Raw genomic sequence first — 16346 nt, 5'->3', positions numbered from 1 at the left:
CTGCCAGTAGGCACATGGGCCCTGGAGATTAGTGATGTGAACAGGGCTCCCAGTCCTGGTGCTGTCAAGCTGTGTCCTGTCTCTGGATGACTCTTCACGAGGGAGAGTTGAATGAAGCTGGGTTCTCATGCTGGCTTCTTGAAAATTGGCTGGGATTAGACTCTTCAAAATTCCTGTCTTTCAGAAACTGGGCTTTCAAGAGCTATGTCCGAACACTCATCCAGATGCCACGGTGGACACCTGCTTGTTGCAGGCCACATAGGTAGTCCTTCAGGTTTCCTGAAGAGAAGACCTCTGTTTGATGTTTCTGGGGAATATTGCAGAAGCTGCAGGAGAAATCCACCTCTCTCTTCCATTGAGATATCTCGTAATAGATGGTCCTTCTCTGGGATGTTTGGACAACCCAAAATTCCAGTGTCAGAGGTCCTTAGAGGAGCAGAGACTTCACAGCTTGGGCACTGAACAAAGCATCCACACTGTGTTGGTCTTGCTTCCAGTGTTTCTCTGCACAGAGCGCCTGACATCATGCCCCTCAGCCGTGGGAGCGATAAGCTCCTGTCTCTGTTCTGAGGAACAGCAGACGCCTGGGACCAGCGCCTTGGGAACCTGGAAGTCTGAGTGCCGTAGCTGAGGGGTGGAAGCAGATTTGCAGATAGGTCATAAACAGCAGTTTTACACGCTTGACTTGTGTTTTGCACAAGACCACGCGCTCCCAAGCCGGGTGCTGTGCTGCGTCCCTGGTGTGGGGCACAGTTCCGACCCTGGGGTGGTGCTGGCAGCTGTGTCTGCTCCTCTGGTCTCAGTCCTGCGGGCTTCAGTCAAGGCACGGCACGACAGTGCGTTATGGTTTGATTTGCACTGTTGTTCTTCAGGCACTTCTCATGATGGTGTTGTCTTAGGCTGTGGTCTAAGAAACAGTGGTGCAGGAGGTGTCGTGGGGAAGAAGGGAAGAAATTAGAAGTGAAAACTGAAATGTCTAAAAAATATAATTTAATTTCTTACAGAGACCCAAGTGTTTAATAGTTGGTACTCTGTGGAGTACACACACCAAAGTTTGTGTTAACAGTTGTCAAATAATAAACAGATTCATAAAATCCACATGAGAATGGTGTTTTGTTTTGTTTATTTTTTGAATGTGGTACTGTGGCACATTAACTTTTCTTTAAAATCTCTGTATTTTGGTGTATCGGCAAAACTTAATGGGTTAGAAACCACTGTCATAGCATCCCCTAGCAGGCTTTTAATTCAGACGTGTTGTTTGACTGTTCTCAGGCTGGAGCAAGTCAGGACTAGCTGCCGCAGGAAGAGACAATGCTAAGGAGCTTGTCGTAAAAACAGCGCGAAAGAAATGCGAAGCTCTGATGTAAAGAAAAGCTGAAAGCTAACCTGTAACTTTACTATTGTTCACATTATTTAAAGGTTGGATGTCCCTTTTTGTATTCTGGTGATTAGAGAGCAATTCTCAGATTTCATAAGAGCCTGAACAACGTTATTACAGCAATTATTGGGTTGCTTAATTCTAAAACTCCTTTACTATCTTATTTAGCAGTACCAACTACAGGGTTATTTTTAAAGCAGATTAGCCACCTGGATAATATCTGAGACTGGCTTTTTCTTTCTTTTAAACGTAGAAAAGTGGTAGGATGATCAGAGCTTGCAACACTGGGATGATTCCTCCAGCGTTTTACCTTCAGATGTGCAAGATGGAGGTGCTTTTGGCAGTGGAAGTGTCTTGGAAGAGTTTGACGCTTCCCCTTTCCTTACGTGGTTTACTTCTATCATGGTTTTGATGGCTGTCACTAAAAGGGAAAGAGGGAGGAAAGGAGCTCATTAAGAACTGACTTTTAAAAAGCTTGTTTCTTTTTTTTCCTCTGTCCTCGAGTTCCTCGCATCATGTTGACAGGTTACCTGAAGTTACACACCTTGGCTGGCTGATCCTGTCTATAGACTTAGGTCTCTTCTGGTGCCTTTAGTTTTCACATGCAGCCTGGTGGCTCTGTGTGTTTGTGGGCAGTCCTATGGGTAATATCTTGGTTGCTCGACTTGGCTTCCCAGCTCTTGTTCATGATGTAAATTGTTGTTTTGCATTTCTAATTAATTGAAGTACTGCTGTACGTTATGAGAGTTTTCTCAGTACTCAGGGTTGTAGGAGCCTTGATGGAGGGATGTGTATCGCTGTGCCGGAGAGTCGGGATGTGTGTGAAGTGCAGAATTTGTCTTTAGGCATTCAGGAATTAACTTGCTGTCCCTCTGAGGAGAGGCAGTACAATACAAAATCTGGAAGGCTAGATGGTATATTAGGCAAAGGTATATTTCCTTTTTCTGAAACGCAAGTAAAATAAAAAATACAAAGAAATATATGTAAGCCTTTGTGTACCCAAATAAGATTGATTTCCTACAAAACTCGACTGCCTGGTGCCCTATAGTTCCCCTTTTGGGAACCCAACAACCTGTAAAAATGTTTAGAATAAGTGTTGATAGTTTTTGTGTGAATCCTGGACCATAGGAGCCTGCAATAAGGTTCATTTGTCTGAACAAGTTTAAGGCCTGGTGCCAGTTTTCCAGTTTCTAGGTTGTCTGTTGCTTCTAGTCTGGAGCGTAGACAAGCCGAGCAAATGAACATTGGGCTGTGGAAAGGAGAAGCCCTGCTGCTGCCTCGTGGTGGTGATGGACTGGAGTAAGCATGCGTCAGGTGGCAATGTTACATGCGTTTGCTCTCTCCTGTACAACTGCTGAATCTCGGAAAAGCAAAGGTTTCTCTTAGCAGCTCCTGGGGCATGAGTGTCAGTACCAGCCTTTCCGAGTTCAGTTGGGAAAAAAATCAGATTTGGAAAAATGGTGACTGTTGTATTGAATATGCTGGTAAACTTTACTGAATAATGTAAATGCCTTGAGTGCACTAGAGAAATCTGGGGAGCCCAGAAGAGCAGCTTTCTGTGGCATGCTGCTGGTACTCTTTACCTGTGGTCTAGGGTGATGGCTTCCTCATCTCCAAGGGAAGTCTGTTCTCAAAACATGTCTCCATTTTGGTCAGGTGTAAAATATAAAATATTGCTTTGGTTATTTTTGTTTGAGCTTTAAAAAGCAGAGACCTAAACTTTGAGGCATTTTAACTGTTGTGATTCTTACTTGCACCTGGAGGCAGGGATCTAAAACCTTGCAGAAACCAGTGCAAAATCCCAAATGTTAGAATTTAGGGGACTTTTTTTCCGTAAGTGGATCAACCAGATGTCCTATCCTTGCAGTCACCTTGTGTTTCTCTGCTACAGAGTCTGGTAACTCTGGCTCCCTTTTACCTACCTAAGAAGCAGCAGCTGAAAAACAGATGATTAAGACTCCTCTGAAACCTTTGGCACACCCCTTATTTAAGGAGCAACTCAGCCCATTTTGTGGTTACACCCACCCTTCCATGCAGGCTCTTAGTACTTAGCTGTGCGTGCTGCCAGTATGTGTTTGTGCACAGCGCCAAATGAGCCTTGTATTACAAGCAGGAGAAATGAGAAAATAAAAAAAACTTCCACAGTGGAATAAGTTTTCTGTTCTTGAGCATTTTCATAGTTTGTCACTGCCGTATTGCTCATTTTATGTTACTGTCTGTCTTTGTAATAACCACAAAAACAGGCCGGAGTTCCACTTTCAAATCCAGAGCTGGATGTAACTCTGTGCTGAGAGTCCTGGGACCTCTGTATTAGCTATGCTGGTGTGATTCATTTGGAAGAGGGAGGACCGAGCCGCAAAGTTTCGTGCTGAATTCTTCCCTACTACACCCAAAGCTCAGGAGCACAGGTTTCCGTGGGCACCTGCCTGGTGGAAGATCACAGCTGCTTTACAAACCCTCTCCTCCTGATGCTTAGCTCTGGGCACTGCCTTAATTGCTGTGCCTTGTCAACAGGCTGAGAAACATTTTCAGACTCCTTGTGCATTTCTTTAAGCAGTTGCTAAAGTGGTATTTTAGCAGCTAAGAATTTAATATATTTACTTTTACTGAAGTAGCTAAGTTAATCCTGTTAAACACTGTATGTGTGTGGGGAGAGAGGAATTAATTCCTGAATAGCATTTAATCCTGAGAGGAAGACACTGTTTGAGAAAATGTTGATTTACAGGGAAGTTTGGAACCAGCTGGAAGCTGATTGGGAATTAGTTCAGTTTGCAGTTGTAAAAGGGTGTTACACTTATGGAAAGTATGTAACATGCCTAGTGAAGAAGATACAGTGAGTGGAAATTGCTAAATAAGACATACATCTACCTGTGTGGCAGAGGCTGGGGAATCCCAAAGGCAGATGTAATTAATGCGCAGTAATCTAAAAACAGCTTTGAAAAAATCAGGCTGTGTGGAGCAACCTGTGCGATTGTATTAGGCTGCTGTAAATATTTAATTTCTAAAAATAGCAATCAAGTGGTGATCAAAGTGTCTGGCATGTGTGAGAAGGCATAAAGCTAGCAGGGGAGCTTGAGCAGAAGTGAAGTTTGTTAACAAGGGACGAGAATGTTTTCTCAGCAAGGTGCTGGGGACTCACGCTTCAGCTCCGCAGGGTCACGAAGCAGCAGGAGATGAGTGTCCGGGTACGGGGCGGGAGGCAGGAAGGGTGATGGGAGGTACAACAAGCGATAGAGCTGATGGAAGAGTGCAAGTTGTGGAGCTTTCCCTGAGGCCCCTTCTGCAATGCCATGTCACCTGAGCAGCGCGTGATGCAGAGGGAGTCCTCCGGAGTGGCAGGTACATCGGGGGACAAGTAGCAGTAGGAACGTATTGTTTGAGAAGCAAGGAAGCATTGCTGAGAGCTAAGGTAAATTTCAGGGTTTTTTAATATTCTTTGTAGAGTTGGAGTCATTAAATGGTTGGTATCTCTTTCATGTCTTAAAATAGTGAAATAAATTCCAGGATTTTTGATTAGAAAGCAGTTTCTCTTTAGGCACAGTCCATTTGGACTTTCCCTGTGGGATAGCTAAGGGAGAGCTCTGCGAGTGGTGCAGTGAGCTGGGCAGAGAGGGATTTTCTGGGAGGGGAGGATTAGGCGGTGTTGCTTGCTGCCTTCTCTTTGCCCACCGTTGGGACTGGGAAGGGTGAACGTGCCACCAAGGGGGACATTTCTGGGTGTTCCCCTCTGGTGAGTGGTAGGGGAGGGGTGAATGCTGCGTGGCTCTGGGGTGCCCTGTGCAGGGGAAGCAGTCCTGGGTCTTCTGCTGGCCTCGGTGAGGAGCGTGCTCCGGGGGGACTCTGGGGTACCGCCAACTGCGTCCTCCACCAAAGTCCCCGCTGGGAGTGGAGAGGAAGGATGGTGAAACAGCGTAGGCAGTAGGAAAGTAATTACGGGTGTGAGAGAGGTGGGTAGGGACGGGGAGGGACCGAGTCCTCCTTCCCTCTGTCAAGTACGGTTCCTCCTCTTCCCAGCCCCGCGACGTGCCAGCCGAGCTGACACCCAGTGTAAGAACTACTGACATACAAAATCAACAGCTCTGGGCTTTAATCCCAAATAAAGCTAAATTGCCCTTAGAAGCAGCCATAGTCAGTAAGGTACTTACGTGTTAACAAGTAAGGTTTTTTTGTTTAAAGCGGATAGAATTATTCTGTGGAGTGTCTTAAGATATATGAAGGTATTTCAATTCACAGGCTACGGTTTGTTTGTATTCTGTGAGGCGGACATGGTTTAGTGACCAAATCAGAAAAACCTCTGTTCTTGTTAGCTTTGCAGAGCCAGCACAGCCATGCAAGACTACAAACTGATCATTGGTAGTTTTATGCATCATCGATGCTATTTTTCTATTCAGACCAATGTGGTTATGGCTGGGAAGTCGCATGAATGACTCCAGGGTAATACAGGTCTCTGTGGTGTGAGCACAGCAGTACCGTGGCTGGGCAGGCACAACCAAGACACGGCTGGGCTTCCACAGCTTCGGTTGGCAGTGGTGGTGTCCATGAGAGCGCAGCCCAGGGGAGGATCGGTGTTAGAACAGGGCTGGCAGCTGACAGCTTTTTGCCTGTTAAGGCTAAGCAGCAAGCATAAATAGGGAAATCCATTGTGCTGTTTTATTAAGTATTAATATTACAGTACAACAGCCCTTTCATTTCCTACAGCAGAAGTAAAACAAATTATTTCTTAACTTCTCTATGAACATGCAGAGGCTGTAGAGCGTGAAGCTGCAGAATCAAGATTCAGTAGCAGACATTTGTGTGTCCAGTTCGGTTTTTGGGTTTGTATGAACTGTTTTCCGAAGTGTCTTTACTCTCCTGCATAAAACCTTTTCTACAAATGGTTTGCACAAGAACATATATATCAGGGGGTCCATGCAGACGTTTGTGGCAGCCAGCCACAGAGTGCTTTCTTTTGCGACAAAGAGCTGGTTCTGCAGACGGCAGTCCATTCGGGTGGTCGTTTGACTCAGAGTATAGGGAACCCTGCTAAAATGAAAGGGGGCAAAGCATAAGAAAAACACAGTAAAAATGATGAATACTTTCCCCTTGATCCTTTTTTCGGTTCTGTTGTCTTTCTTCTGTGTTTTTATATGAGACTCGTATACCTTTTTGGCAATAATTATATAAAATAGAAACATGAGGATGAGAACAGTCCAGAAGATGAACTGACAGATATAATTGACAGCTTCGTGCCATTTGAGTCCGAAGTAATTCTTCAACGAGGCACACTTCTTCACAGATTGGGGTGTTGCTTTCTTGTTCGATAAGATCATGTTAGGCAGAGAGAGAACAAAGAAGAAGAGCCAGACAAGACCCACAAGGATCTTTGCTGAGGTCAGGTTTTGCACCCAGAACTTCCCAAAAGGTCTCACAATCTTGAGAAATCTGTCAAAGGCAATGAGCCCAAGGAGCACTATGCTAATATACATGGTGTCATAAAATACTACGGCTGAGAAGCGACAGACAAAGGCTTTGAGCTGCCAGGGTCCCAGGCCAGAGTCCGTCAGGATTTTCAGAGGAAGCATCAGGGTCATTATAAAATCAGAAACTAAGATATTTTTCAGGTAGACAATGAAAGTTGATGTGCTTGGAATATGGAAGAAAGCCCAAAAAGCCAGGCTGTTCAGAACGAGTCCCAGAAGGAAGACGAGTGTGTACAGCACTGGGAAGACCAGGTGGGTGACTGTGGTGTCTCGGTGGCACGGTGCAGAGGAGGGTGCTCCACTGGAGTTACTGGCAATACTCTTGTTTGCAAAGTCTCCCATTGTTTGAAATAGACTTGGGTGAAAAGGAGAGAGAAAACATGAACATAACATTCTGTATTTAAAATTAAATGTTCCTTACAGCAACTGGCAGGTTTACACAAATAAACACAAAACCTGAACATGCATTAAATAGACCGAGCGATTTCTCTTCTAGTTCATAGAAAATCTAAATCTTTGCCTAAGTTTAAGTTGTTTACAAACGAACATCTAATGAAAAGTTAAAATGCTATATATTCATTATGGAGGCCTAAGATAATATAATAGCAAGGTATCACAGCAGAGTGCCTAGAGCACCGTTTGTCTTAAAATACATTTCCATGTAAACGTTGAACAGAAATTTTACAGTTGTGGCCCCAGAGCAAGGTGCTTCTGGGGAAGCAACTTCTGGTATTTCTTACCAAGCACACACCATTTTTCCTTTCTCAGCACAGATTTAAATAACACTTTCAAGATAAGATGCACACTGCTGGTTATCAGCCTCTTACATCTGAAAGCCAGATGACCGAGTGCCCCATCACACCATGTGAATGCTCCGATCATGCAAGTACCTGAGCAAACCTGGCAGCAACTGTTTCAGAGAGGATTCTTTGGCTATCTCTGGGTCATCCGCCGTTCCTCTGCTGACAGAAGCCTTGAGCAAAGTATTAAGAATGGGGAAATGTGTAGAAAGATGAGACTTTTTCTGTTGGTGTACTGTGTTTCCTTCCTCATTTTTGTGTATTGCCTGAGTTCGTTAATCATGTTTGCTTGTTGCTTTTCGCTCTTCCTTTTGCTCTCTGTCAGAAAGTACGCTACCTTCTGCTATACGAATAAAGAAAAAAGTGACCATATCCATCGAGACAGACACATTTTCTGGCTTTTTGTTTGTGTGGGGCAGACCTGATGGCACCTACACTGTGCCATTACCAACTGGCTCCTTTAGAGAGGTGGGATGAACAAACACGGTGTTTCCTGACAGTTTTCCAGGATAATCCTCATATGTAGCTCTGAGTTCTTGTTTGTGTGTGTGAATTCCCCTGTTCTAGTCGTCGTCAAATGCGTGACCAGAAAGTCTGCTCAGAGCCACCCTTAACAAGGGGTTACTCAGCTACAAAATCACGTGCACCGACATATGCAGAAACTGTACGCTCCCTCTGTAGCCTGTTAATACTGACACGTGGACCTGAGCTTGACTTTTGATCTCCAGAATGGGATTTCTGGTTTATTTTGGCATCAAGGTAGCCAGGTGATACAGCGTGCTGGTTACAGCCACTTTCTGGTGCTGGCAGAAGCTGCTGCCGCTGCATGGTATGCTTTGTATTTATTATGTGTTTATTATGTATAATGTTGGAATCTAGTGCATTGCTCTGTAAACAGAACTTTTGGTATAAGTTTAACTGAGTCACGTGATTTGTCTTGTATTTTCCTGTCAGCTGGTGTGACTTAGGGTTCTGGCTCCTTGCTTGCTGCCATGTGCGAAATGGCTCACGTTCAAGCCATCCTTTTGTGGGCAGACGTGGATTGCTTTTTGAGGTTCTCAGGCTGCTGCAGCTGTATTGACAGTAAGTTTGTGCGTTAGTATCTACATTTTGGTTGTAGATACAGGTGTAGTGTGTAGTGCAGGTGTGCATGCTGATGTCGGTATTAAATGGCTGGCAGAGAGCAAAGAGCCTTGAGGATGACCGGCATGAAGGTCACCCTCGCCACGGTCATCAGCGTGACATGTCCCTAGCTGCCTGACCCGGCTTCTGTTCATGCATCGGGGACTGTATAAAGCTGAGACGATCCATTGCAATGCCCCAGGACTCATGTCCAAGGCAGCATCTTCCACGTTTTCTTCCAAACTGACTTCTTGACGCTGTTCCCAACTGAAAGAGGCAGTACTCAGTGCCTCTGCCTGTCCTGTCGGGGACTGCTGTACGGTGCACAGGTAGCTGTACTGTCTATTGTCTGAACAGCTCACCTGGTCAGGAAGAGCATCTGCCAGATAACTGCCACTCTCTCCATATGTAGGTACAAAAAATGTGGGGAGTGAGCGTTGGGTGGAAGTGGGGCATCTGACGCTTCCCTCCTGGGCATCAGCTGGAGCTGATCAGTCCTGGGCCCCGTGGGGCTGGTTGTGGAGAGTGCTCTGGAGTGACCCGCAGCGCTGGTTCCAGGGAAATAATGGTGCCCTCTTTTCTGTGGTGAAACCCAGTTACTGATTGTAATCAGTGTTGGTGCCTATACCGGCATAAGCGGGGCACAAAGCGTTTTGTAAAATATTTTATTCATCCAGGCAGGTTATAAGAGATGCATAAACTCTAAGGCTGAGTGCTAAAGTAACTGAACTGTCTTTTAACTTTTTAGGAAATTGGATATGGGTCGCAAAAACGCCCGGTGCCCTGCCAGGCACAGATAAGTACCGGAGAAGGGGAGACAGGCAATGGCTTTTGGCAGGGCTGAGCTCTTGCATGATGGTGAAACATATTTCTGAATTGGAGCTGCTTTGCAGGGATGATAAATGAACCATAATTTATTACAATAGCGTAGGCTCCTTTTCATGTGTGGTTGTTATGATACCTGAAAATGTTGTGTACCTGAAAATACTTCCCTGGTTTGGTTTTTTTTCAACTTTTCCAAATGAAAAAGGGGGAGTGGTTAAATTTTTCATATAGTGCAAAAAAGCTGCCCTTAATAATCAGTAAAGATTTTACCATGAGCCTTTCTTTCCCTAAGATCTAAGTATTCTGTAAATTGAGTCTTTGTATATTTTCTAATATAATGCATTGTTCTCTACAGAAGTGTACATTTCTGTTTATTCATATAGTAAGGTGAAATATTTGAAGATTTAACTCACATCAAGATAAGCCTGATTATGAAGTAATTTCCTCTGACATACAAATATTAATTATTGGTCAATGGATTAAGAATAGCAAGCATATAATGAGATAAGCAAAATGTTATTCTGTTACCAAAAATCTGCACAGATAAACAGCTTGTCTACGTATCTCCTATATTTCTGTTTGTCTACCAGTTGCATACAAGGTGACGACTCCCTGTATTTAAAAATCATATTTACTGTGGATTTTATTTGCATTTCCCAGATCTTGTGTTGTCATGGACTTTACTCTGGCCCAAGTTAAGCTATTTCTGCAAAATCTTTGCAGTTCATAATCTCATCTGTAGCATTTCATGACTCTGTTCTAATTTTTCCTCACAGCTCCAACTATAAGTTCCAACTTCTTCCTAACAATTCTGGCGAGTACAGAGGTTGTGATCAGGTGGTGCTCTTGTTTTATTCAAGCTTTCTAGTTTCACCATTTTTGCAAGCAGTGATGTTGGTTCCAGGGTGCTTGTGCTTCATCTGTGGGACAATTTCTAAAGAAGTCGGTGAAATTCTAGATATTCTTCCGCAGGATAGGTGCTGCTTCCGCCCACCAATAAACATATGCGGCCAAGAAGGGGTATGGGTAGTTCTTAGCTCTAGAGTGGTGTCTCGTCTGTGTCATCTCCTTCGTTCTGCTCCTTTATCCGTGCTCTGAGTTCTGACGATGCTGTGTGCTTGCGCAGCGTGTCTAGCAAGGACTTTCTAAATGATTTGCAGAGGAAAAAGTATATGAATGGATCTAGGCAAGCATTCAGCGATGTCAGCCACAGCGTGCTCTCTTTCAAGTAAAACAAGGTGTTCTGAGCAGAGCATTCAAAAACGTCTCTTGTTTGGCTCAATGTGTAGGGGATTCTAGTAAAGTGGAACGGCACAAAACAAATGAAGAACACTGCGATAATGATGAAAACCTTCAGATTTACAGTCTTTTTGGATGCCTTTCCTGTGCGTCTTGTCCTTTTATAGGATTTGTACAGTTCTTTACTTATGAGTATGTAGCATACAACTATGACTGCTAAATTAACCCAGAAGATAAGTTGACAAATATAGTTTACAATTTCGTGCCAGACTAAGCCAAACTCAGATTTCAGGAGAGCACACTTTTTTACGTTCTTAGGCGTTTTCTTCTTGTTCGTTAGAATCATGTTGGGTAATGAAAGAGCAAACATTGATACCCAAATTGCTGTGGACAGGATCTTGGCACCTAAAAGGCTCCTTGGTGTTGATGTTCTGAACGGCGAAGTGGCTTTCTGGTAGCGATCGATAGTTATTAGACCAAGAAACAAAATGCTAATGTACATGGTGAAGTAAAATACAACCTGGGTGACCTGGCACACAAATCCTCTCAGTACCCATGATACCAACTTTGCATCGCTAAGGATTTTAAATGGAAAAGTCAAGATCATGAGGAGGTCAGAAATGACAGTGTTCTTGAGGAAGATGATGAAATTGGATTTACTGGATATTTTAAAAAAGACCCACATTGCCAGGCCGTTCATGGTGATACCCACCAGGAACAGAATTGTATAAAGCAAAGGAAAAATGACTTGACTGATTTTGTTATCGCTGGTGCAGTTGCTGTCGTTTCTAGAGTGGCTGAAGTTGGCTTTCATTTGCACTTTGTCTTTTCCCCCTCCCTGTAAGAACAAAGAAGAAGAAAAATGAAGTTGAGAGTTGTACCTGTCATAAGACTTCAACCCTTTTAGTCTACTTTTAATTTTGGTGTTGGGAACATTTATCTGGGGATTTTGACTGCTGTAAGTTGTGGTTTATTTTACCGAGGATGTAGGTAAACGTAGGTACCGAGGTTTATTTTACCGAGGTTTCTACAGAAGAGCACTAGATGTAGCCGTGTTTGTAAGGTGGTCTGGTTTGATCTTCCGTGACTGAAATGCTGAGGTGACCCTCCATCCTAACCTCCTGAGCTTCCATCCTAACCAGCCTCCTCAGCTTCCCACACGGCTTCCCCAAGACCCGCGCTGCAGGGGTGGGCAAGGGGCCGGCGTGGCGGTGGGCTGCAGGGGCGGCGCGGCCGGCCGTGTGCCGCCCGCTCCCTGGTGCGAGCGTGCTGGTGACGGCGCAGCTCTCGCTGGCTGCGGTGCGGGGCTGGCGGCCCTGGCGTGGACCTCCCGGCCCCCGCGGCCCTGCCGCTGGCGTTACAGCAGGCTGCGGGCTCTGGCCTGGCTGGGCTCGACCCGGCTGCGCCGCCTTGGGCAATGGCCTGGCGGCAGAGGAGCTGGGGAGGGCCACGGGTCTGCGTGGGGTGGAAGGGCTGCGGTGGCACGCTCGGTGAGGCCGTTGTGCCGCATACGGGCTGGCTGGGCTGCGATTTTGCTCGTCTGACACACGTCTGCCCAAACTGCCTCTCTCCTCCCAGGGAGGAGGGCGGAGCGTCCCTTTCTGCATCTTCCCCAGTGCGGAAAGGGATAGCATCGAAACTCGTTTTGACTGCAGATTTAACAGTGCCAGGCTGAAGTAAAAGGAAGCAAATGCCCCTTTTCATTCTATTTCTGCTTGGCTGGCCGTCTGTCTCTCCCAGCGGTGTTATTTTAGCCTTGCTTTTGGTTGTCCTTGAAGATGATCTCTGCCTTCCCCTCCCTGCCCCTGCTCGGATCCCAGGAACAGCTGCTCGCAGGCCATTGCCATTTCACCCGGCTACTCAAGGGATGGATGTGGCATCCCACAAAGTCCCAGTTTGTTGCTTCCAAGGGGAAGAAAGTGGGAGAGGAGTACCTGCTCTTCAACCCTACATATTAGCACCTGGACAGCTAATGGTGTCGTTACTTCAGTGGTTACACATTTGCCAGCAAAGTCTGAAGTTATTTGTAGCTTTATTTATGTAGGTATTCACGAATGCCTTTACTTCTAGTTTGACGGTTTATCCTGTCATTGTCCTAAATCAGTTGCTTTACTGGTGCTGCAAATAACTTTAAGACTTCACTGACTTGAGCCAACACGCAGGAGTTGCGCAGGAGTTGCAGCCTCCCATGCCCTGCAGCGAGCGCCTGCGTGAAGTCGCTGCTGAGACCCCTGCGCAGCGCTGCGTCCCTCCGAGCCCGCTCTTACCACGAAAACAAGAGCGCGTCGGCCGGCCAGTCATCCACAAACACTGAGCGGCTGGCAGCCACGTAACTGGTAACAGGGGCTGGGCTGAAAACTGTTGCCCTTAGTCCAAAAACCTTGATCAGATCAGGTCTGATCCAAACTGGTTGCCTGGGAAAGCCAGGCAGGGATGTTGAATCAGTCAGTGTTGCTTTTCAAAAGGAGTAACTTCCAGGTGTGTAGCGATGCAATTGTAAAAATTGCTATATTTCTGTATGATCTCTGCCTTTGTAAAATAAGGCACTCAGGGGAGTTGGTGCTTTGTCAGCCAATGCCCAAACATCCCTGATGTCTTCCTTACAGAGCTGCAAAGTTTTATTTCTATCTGTAAGACAGAAATAAATTGGCTTATGCTTTGAAGCACATAACGGATTCAGCCGCCAAGTCTGATCCTAATTAAATAAGTACTCCCTAAGCATGCAAAATCAGACACCGTCCCCCCACCCCAAAATCAAGGAGAAGATTACCGTAGTGCGCTGTTGAGAAGCGATGAAACGCTTGGGTATTTCCTGTGATGGGAAGCTAGTGTTGCTGACGGAGGGCCATTCGCAGTTCCTCTAGCTCTTCACCGTGTGAGCGGGCAGGAGTGCTCACGCGTAAATCCCACGGAGCAAGGAGAGGCTGGAGGAGCAGCTGTGCATCCCAGTTCGGAGACTTAGCCCTTCCTCTGCCTTTGAACTGGTTTCTTAGCCAGAGACAGCTGCAAATTCCAGGTGATGCTCTCAGTGCTTCTGCTTTTGTTTCCTCTAGAAGAGAGAGAGAAACAGAATTTTTAAAAGTAATTAGAGGTTTACTTCCTGCTTTTGTCCTACTAACAGAGTCACTATTTTTAAAAGAGAGCATGTATTTTGTAAGACTGTGCAGCTTTTCTGAGTGTAGAGTTGCACTCCTGCCTACTACCTTTTTGCCTTGGGATTCTTTAGTATTGCTTTTCTACACAGCCTTATTTTTAAAAAAATTTTTAAGCAGTTGAAAGAAGTAGTGATTGGTTAGTTTGGAGAAGGTAAGCAAAATATTTATACCTTATATGACTTGCAGAGCAGTCCTCCAAGTTTTTAAGCTATATATACAGTGCATCAACATTATATGATACATTTTATTAAAAGACCAAATAAAACCATTACAGTTTAAGTAAACTGTACACATTTCAATTTCTTTGGGATGTGCGGAACAGAATTTTAGGAGTTGGGCTGCATCTTTTTTTCAATGGACTTGTACATAATAAGAGAAATGTCACACAGTTTCTAGACATCTGTCTTCTATTTACTAATCTGCTACTGAATGCCAATCCAGGGGACATCCATATGCATCGTCTGACTCTGTCCTTATAGATACATACAGAATTCATAAGATCAGATTACATTTTTTCCCTCTGTATTTTTACCTTCCTCTTTAGTGATTTCATTTGGCACTGTTTCCTCCACACTGATAACCACAGGAGATGCTTTTTGTGACGAAGAGTTAGTTATTGTTTCTTGCAGTCTGGGCTACTCGGGTCGGGTTTCTGGAGGCGATGACAGAAAAAAGAAAAGAGTCTTCACTCATATCTGGTCTTTTCAGGATGAATCTTCAAGTCATGAGTGTAACCAGCGCATGATTCTCCTTTATGGTGTTGGTAAGGAGCGTGATGAAGCAAGGCATCAGCTGAAGAAGATTACCAAAGACATCCTCAAAATTCTGAATAAGAAGAGTACTACTGAAATGGGTGGTAAATGCTTTAACGCTGCTGTATGGTAGCCTGTAGCGAAGATCACGGGAGCTGTGAGGTGCTCAGCGAGTTGTCTGGAGCCATGCATGTTGATCACGTAATTTGGCTTTTATCCCCTTCGCAGTCACTGGGTGAAGTACTGAGCAGAGTCCCGCCGCACGAAGTGCAGTCTGCTGGCCTGCCTTACGGCCGCGCCAGGACGGCAAAGGGCCACTGTGCCTAGAAATCCCTATTTTCCATTATAAGCACTTGGCTGTAAACACTTGCGTTAGGCTAAGCCTGGAATATGAGATACTGGCCAGCGAGCGATACATATTCCTTACCCTCCTAGTAAAACTGTACGACTGTTTTCCAGTTTTTCTTGGGTGCCGCCTTTTTGCATTGGAATAACCTCGAAGTAGCTTTGATATTGTTACATGCTGTGGCGTACATTTGTCCCAAGTATAATGGAAAACCGAGGCAAGTAGGGGTTTATGTAGTCATGAGTAAAGCTTATTAAGATTTTTATTGTCTTTTAAATTAGTAATAATGCAAAACTACTAGGGCTCCATTAAATATTAAATGACCAAAATAATTTTTTATCTGTTAAGTTGGGGATGAAGGGCAAAAAGCCAGGAAGACCAAACAAGAAGCATTTCCAACTCTAGAGACCGTGTTCACAAAACTACAGCAACTATCCTATTTCGATCAACATCAGGTGACATCTCAGGTACTTCCCTTGTATAAAATCGTAGCCTTTTACGTTCTGCTGTAGGGATATCAAATAGGAAGCAAATGGAGATTTTTAGAAGTGTTTTGTATATACCAAGGATTTTCAGTGCACTGCTTCTTCAAAGGCAAGAGAAAAAATGCTGCCTTGGTATTTGAAAATACCTGCTTCAGGAGATATTTGAGGGTTTGGTTTGGCTTGTTTGTTTGGGGGTTTTTGTTTGTTTTGCAAGAAGCTTTCTGGATTATTATAGATGTCATGATTTTTTAATGAAAAATTGGAAATAAATTTTACATAAATTTCCATTAACACCATTGTTTAGGGCTCGTTGGCAAATTAGATACTTATTAACCGATCTCTTGCATATATGTAAGATGTGACTGTATCTGTGTTTATGAAGGACAGTGAACTCTTCTGTGTTTTCGTGCAACGGACTGAGTATGTCTCTTTGAGAAGCTGGTGCATCATTCAGTTTGTTCTTTCGTGGATATTAGAATTTATAGTCAGCCTTTACTGTTAAAAAACTGTGGCTGACTGGAGAACATAAATAAGTTATTTTAAATGACAAGCCTAGTTTTCCTGGTCTATATTAGGACTTGTAAACATGCAAATGTATTGGCATAGGATTTCATCACTTTGTCAGGTGTTACTGTTTTTAAACGTATTTTAATAACCAGAGGCTAACATGAGAAACAAAGTAAGAGAGGTACGGGTTTGATACTTACTTTATAAGACATCTTTGGATCTGGTCTTTTGAATGAATCATTACATGTTTTGTTTGCAGGATAACATATTATTAAGGA

General features: G+C 44.4%; 3 protein-coding genes across 3 annotated transcripts in view; 1 reads left to right on the top strand and 2 right to left on the bottom strand.

Annotated features, from left to right (window-relative positions):
- The window catches only part of MED12L (mediator complex subunit 12L), a 156918-nt gene that overhangs the window by 94784 nt on the left and 45788 nt on the right, over nt 1–16346 (top strand). Inside the window, exons 16-17 of the mRNA XM_072867910.1 lie at nt 14687–14834; nt 15425–15543. Coding sequence (XP_072724011.1) covers nt 14687–14834; nt 15425–15543 — 267 coding nt within the window. The remainder of the gene's footprint in view (nt 1–14686; nt 14835–15424; nt 15544–16346) is intronic.
- On the bottom strand, nt 6148–7782 carry P2RY13 (purinergic receptor P2Y13). The gene is made up of 2 exons (XM_072867916.1): nt 7728–7782; nt 6148–7192 (listed from the first exon to the last, which is right to left on the bottom strand). The coding sequence occupies exon 2, from the start codon at nt 7177–7179 to the stop codon at nt 6148–6150; it is 1032 nt and encodes a 343-aa protein (XP_072724017.1). The 5' UTR covers nt 7180–7192; nt 7728–7782.
- Nucleotides 10624–11637, bottom strand: P2RY12 (purinergic receptor P2Y12). Its single transcript, XM_072867914.1, has one exon. It carries the CDS (start codon nt 11635–11637, stop codon nt 10624–10626), a length of 1014 nt encoding a protein of 337 aa, XP_072724015.1.

This window comes from Ciconia boyciana, chromosome 7 (assembly GCF_034638445.1).
Source record: "Ciconia boyciana chromosome 7, ASM3463844v1, whole genome shotgun sequence".
NCBI lineage: Eukaryota > Metazoa > Chordata > Aves > Ciconiiformes > Ciconiidae > Ciconia > Ciconia boyciana.
This window is presented reverse-complemented; position numbering and strand designations above follow the sequence as displayed.

Bases quoted from the DNA above. Each gene is read 5' to 3' on its own strand.
- P2RY13 (XM_072867916.1), bottom strand. From the start codon at position 7,179: ATGGGAGACTTTGCAAACAAGAGTATTGCCAGTAACTCCAGTGGAGCA.
- P2RY12 (XM_072867914.1), bottom strand. From the start codon at position 11,637: ATGAAAGCCAACTTCAGCCACTCTAGAAACGACAGCAACTGCACCAGC.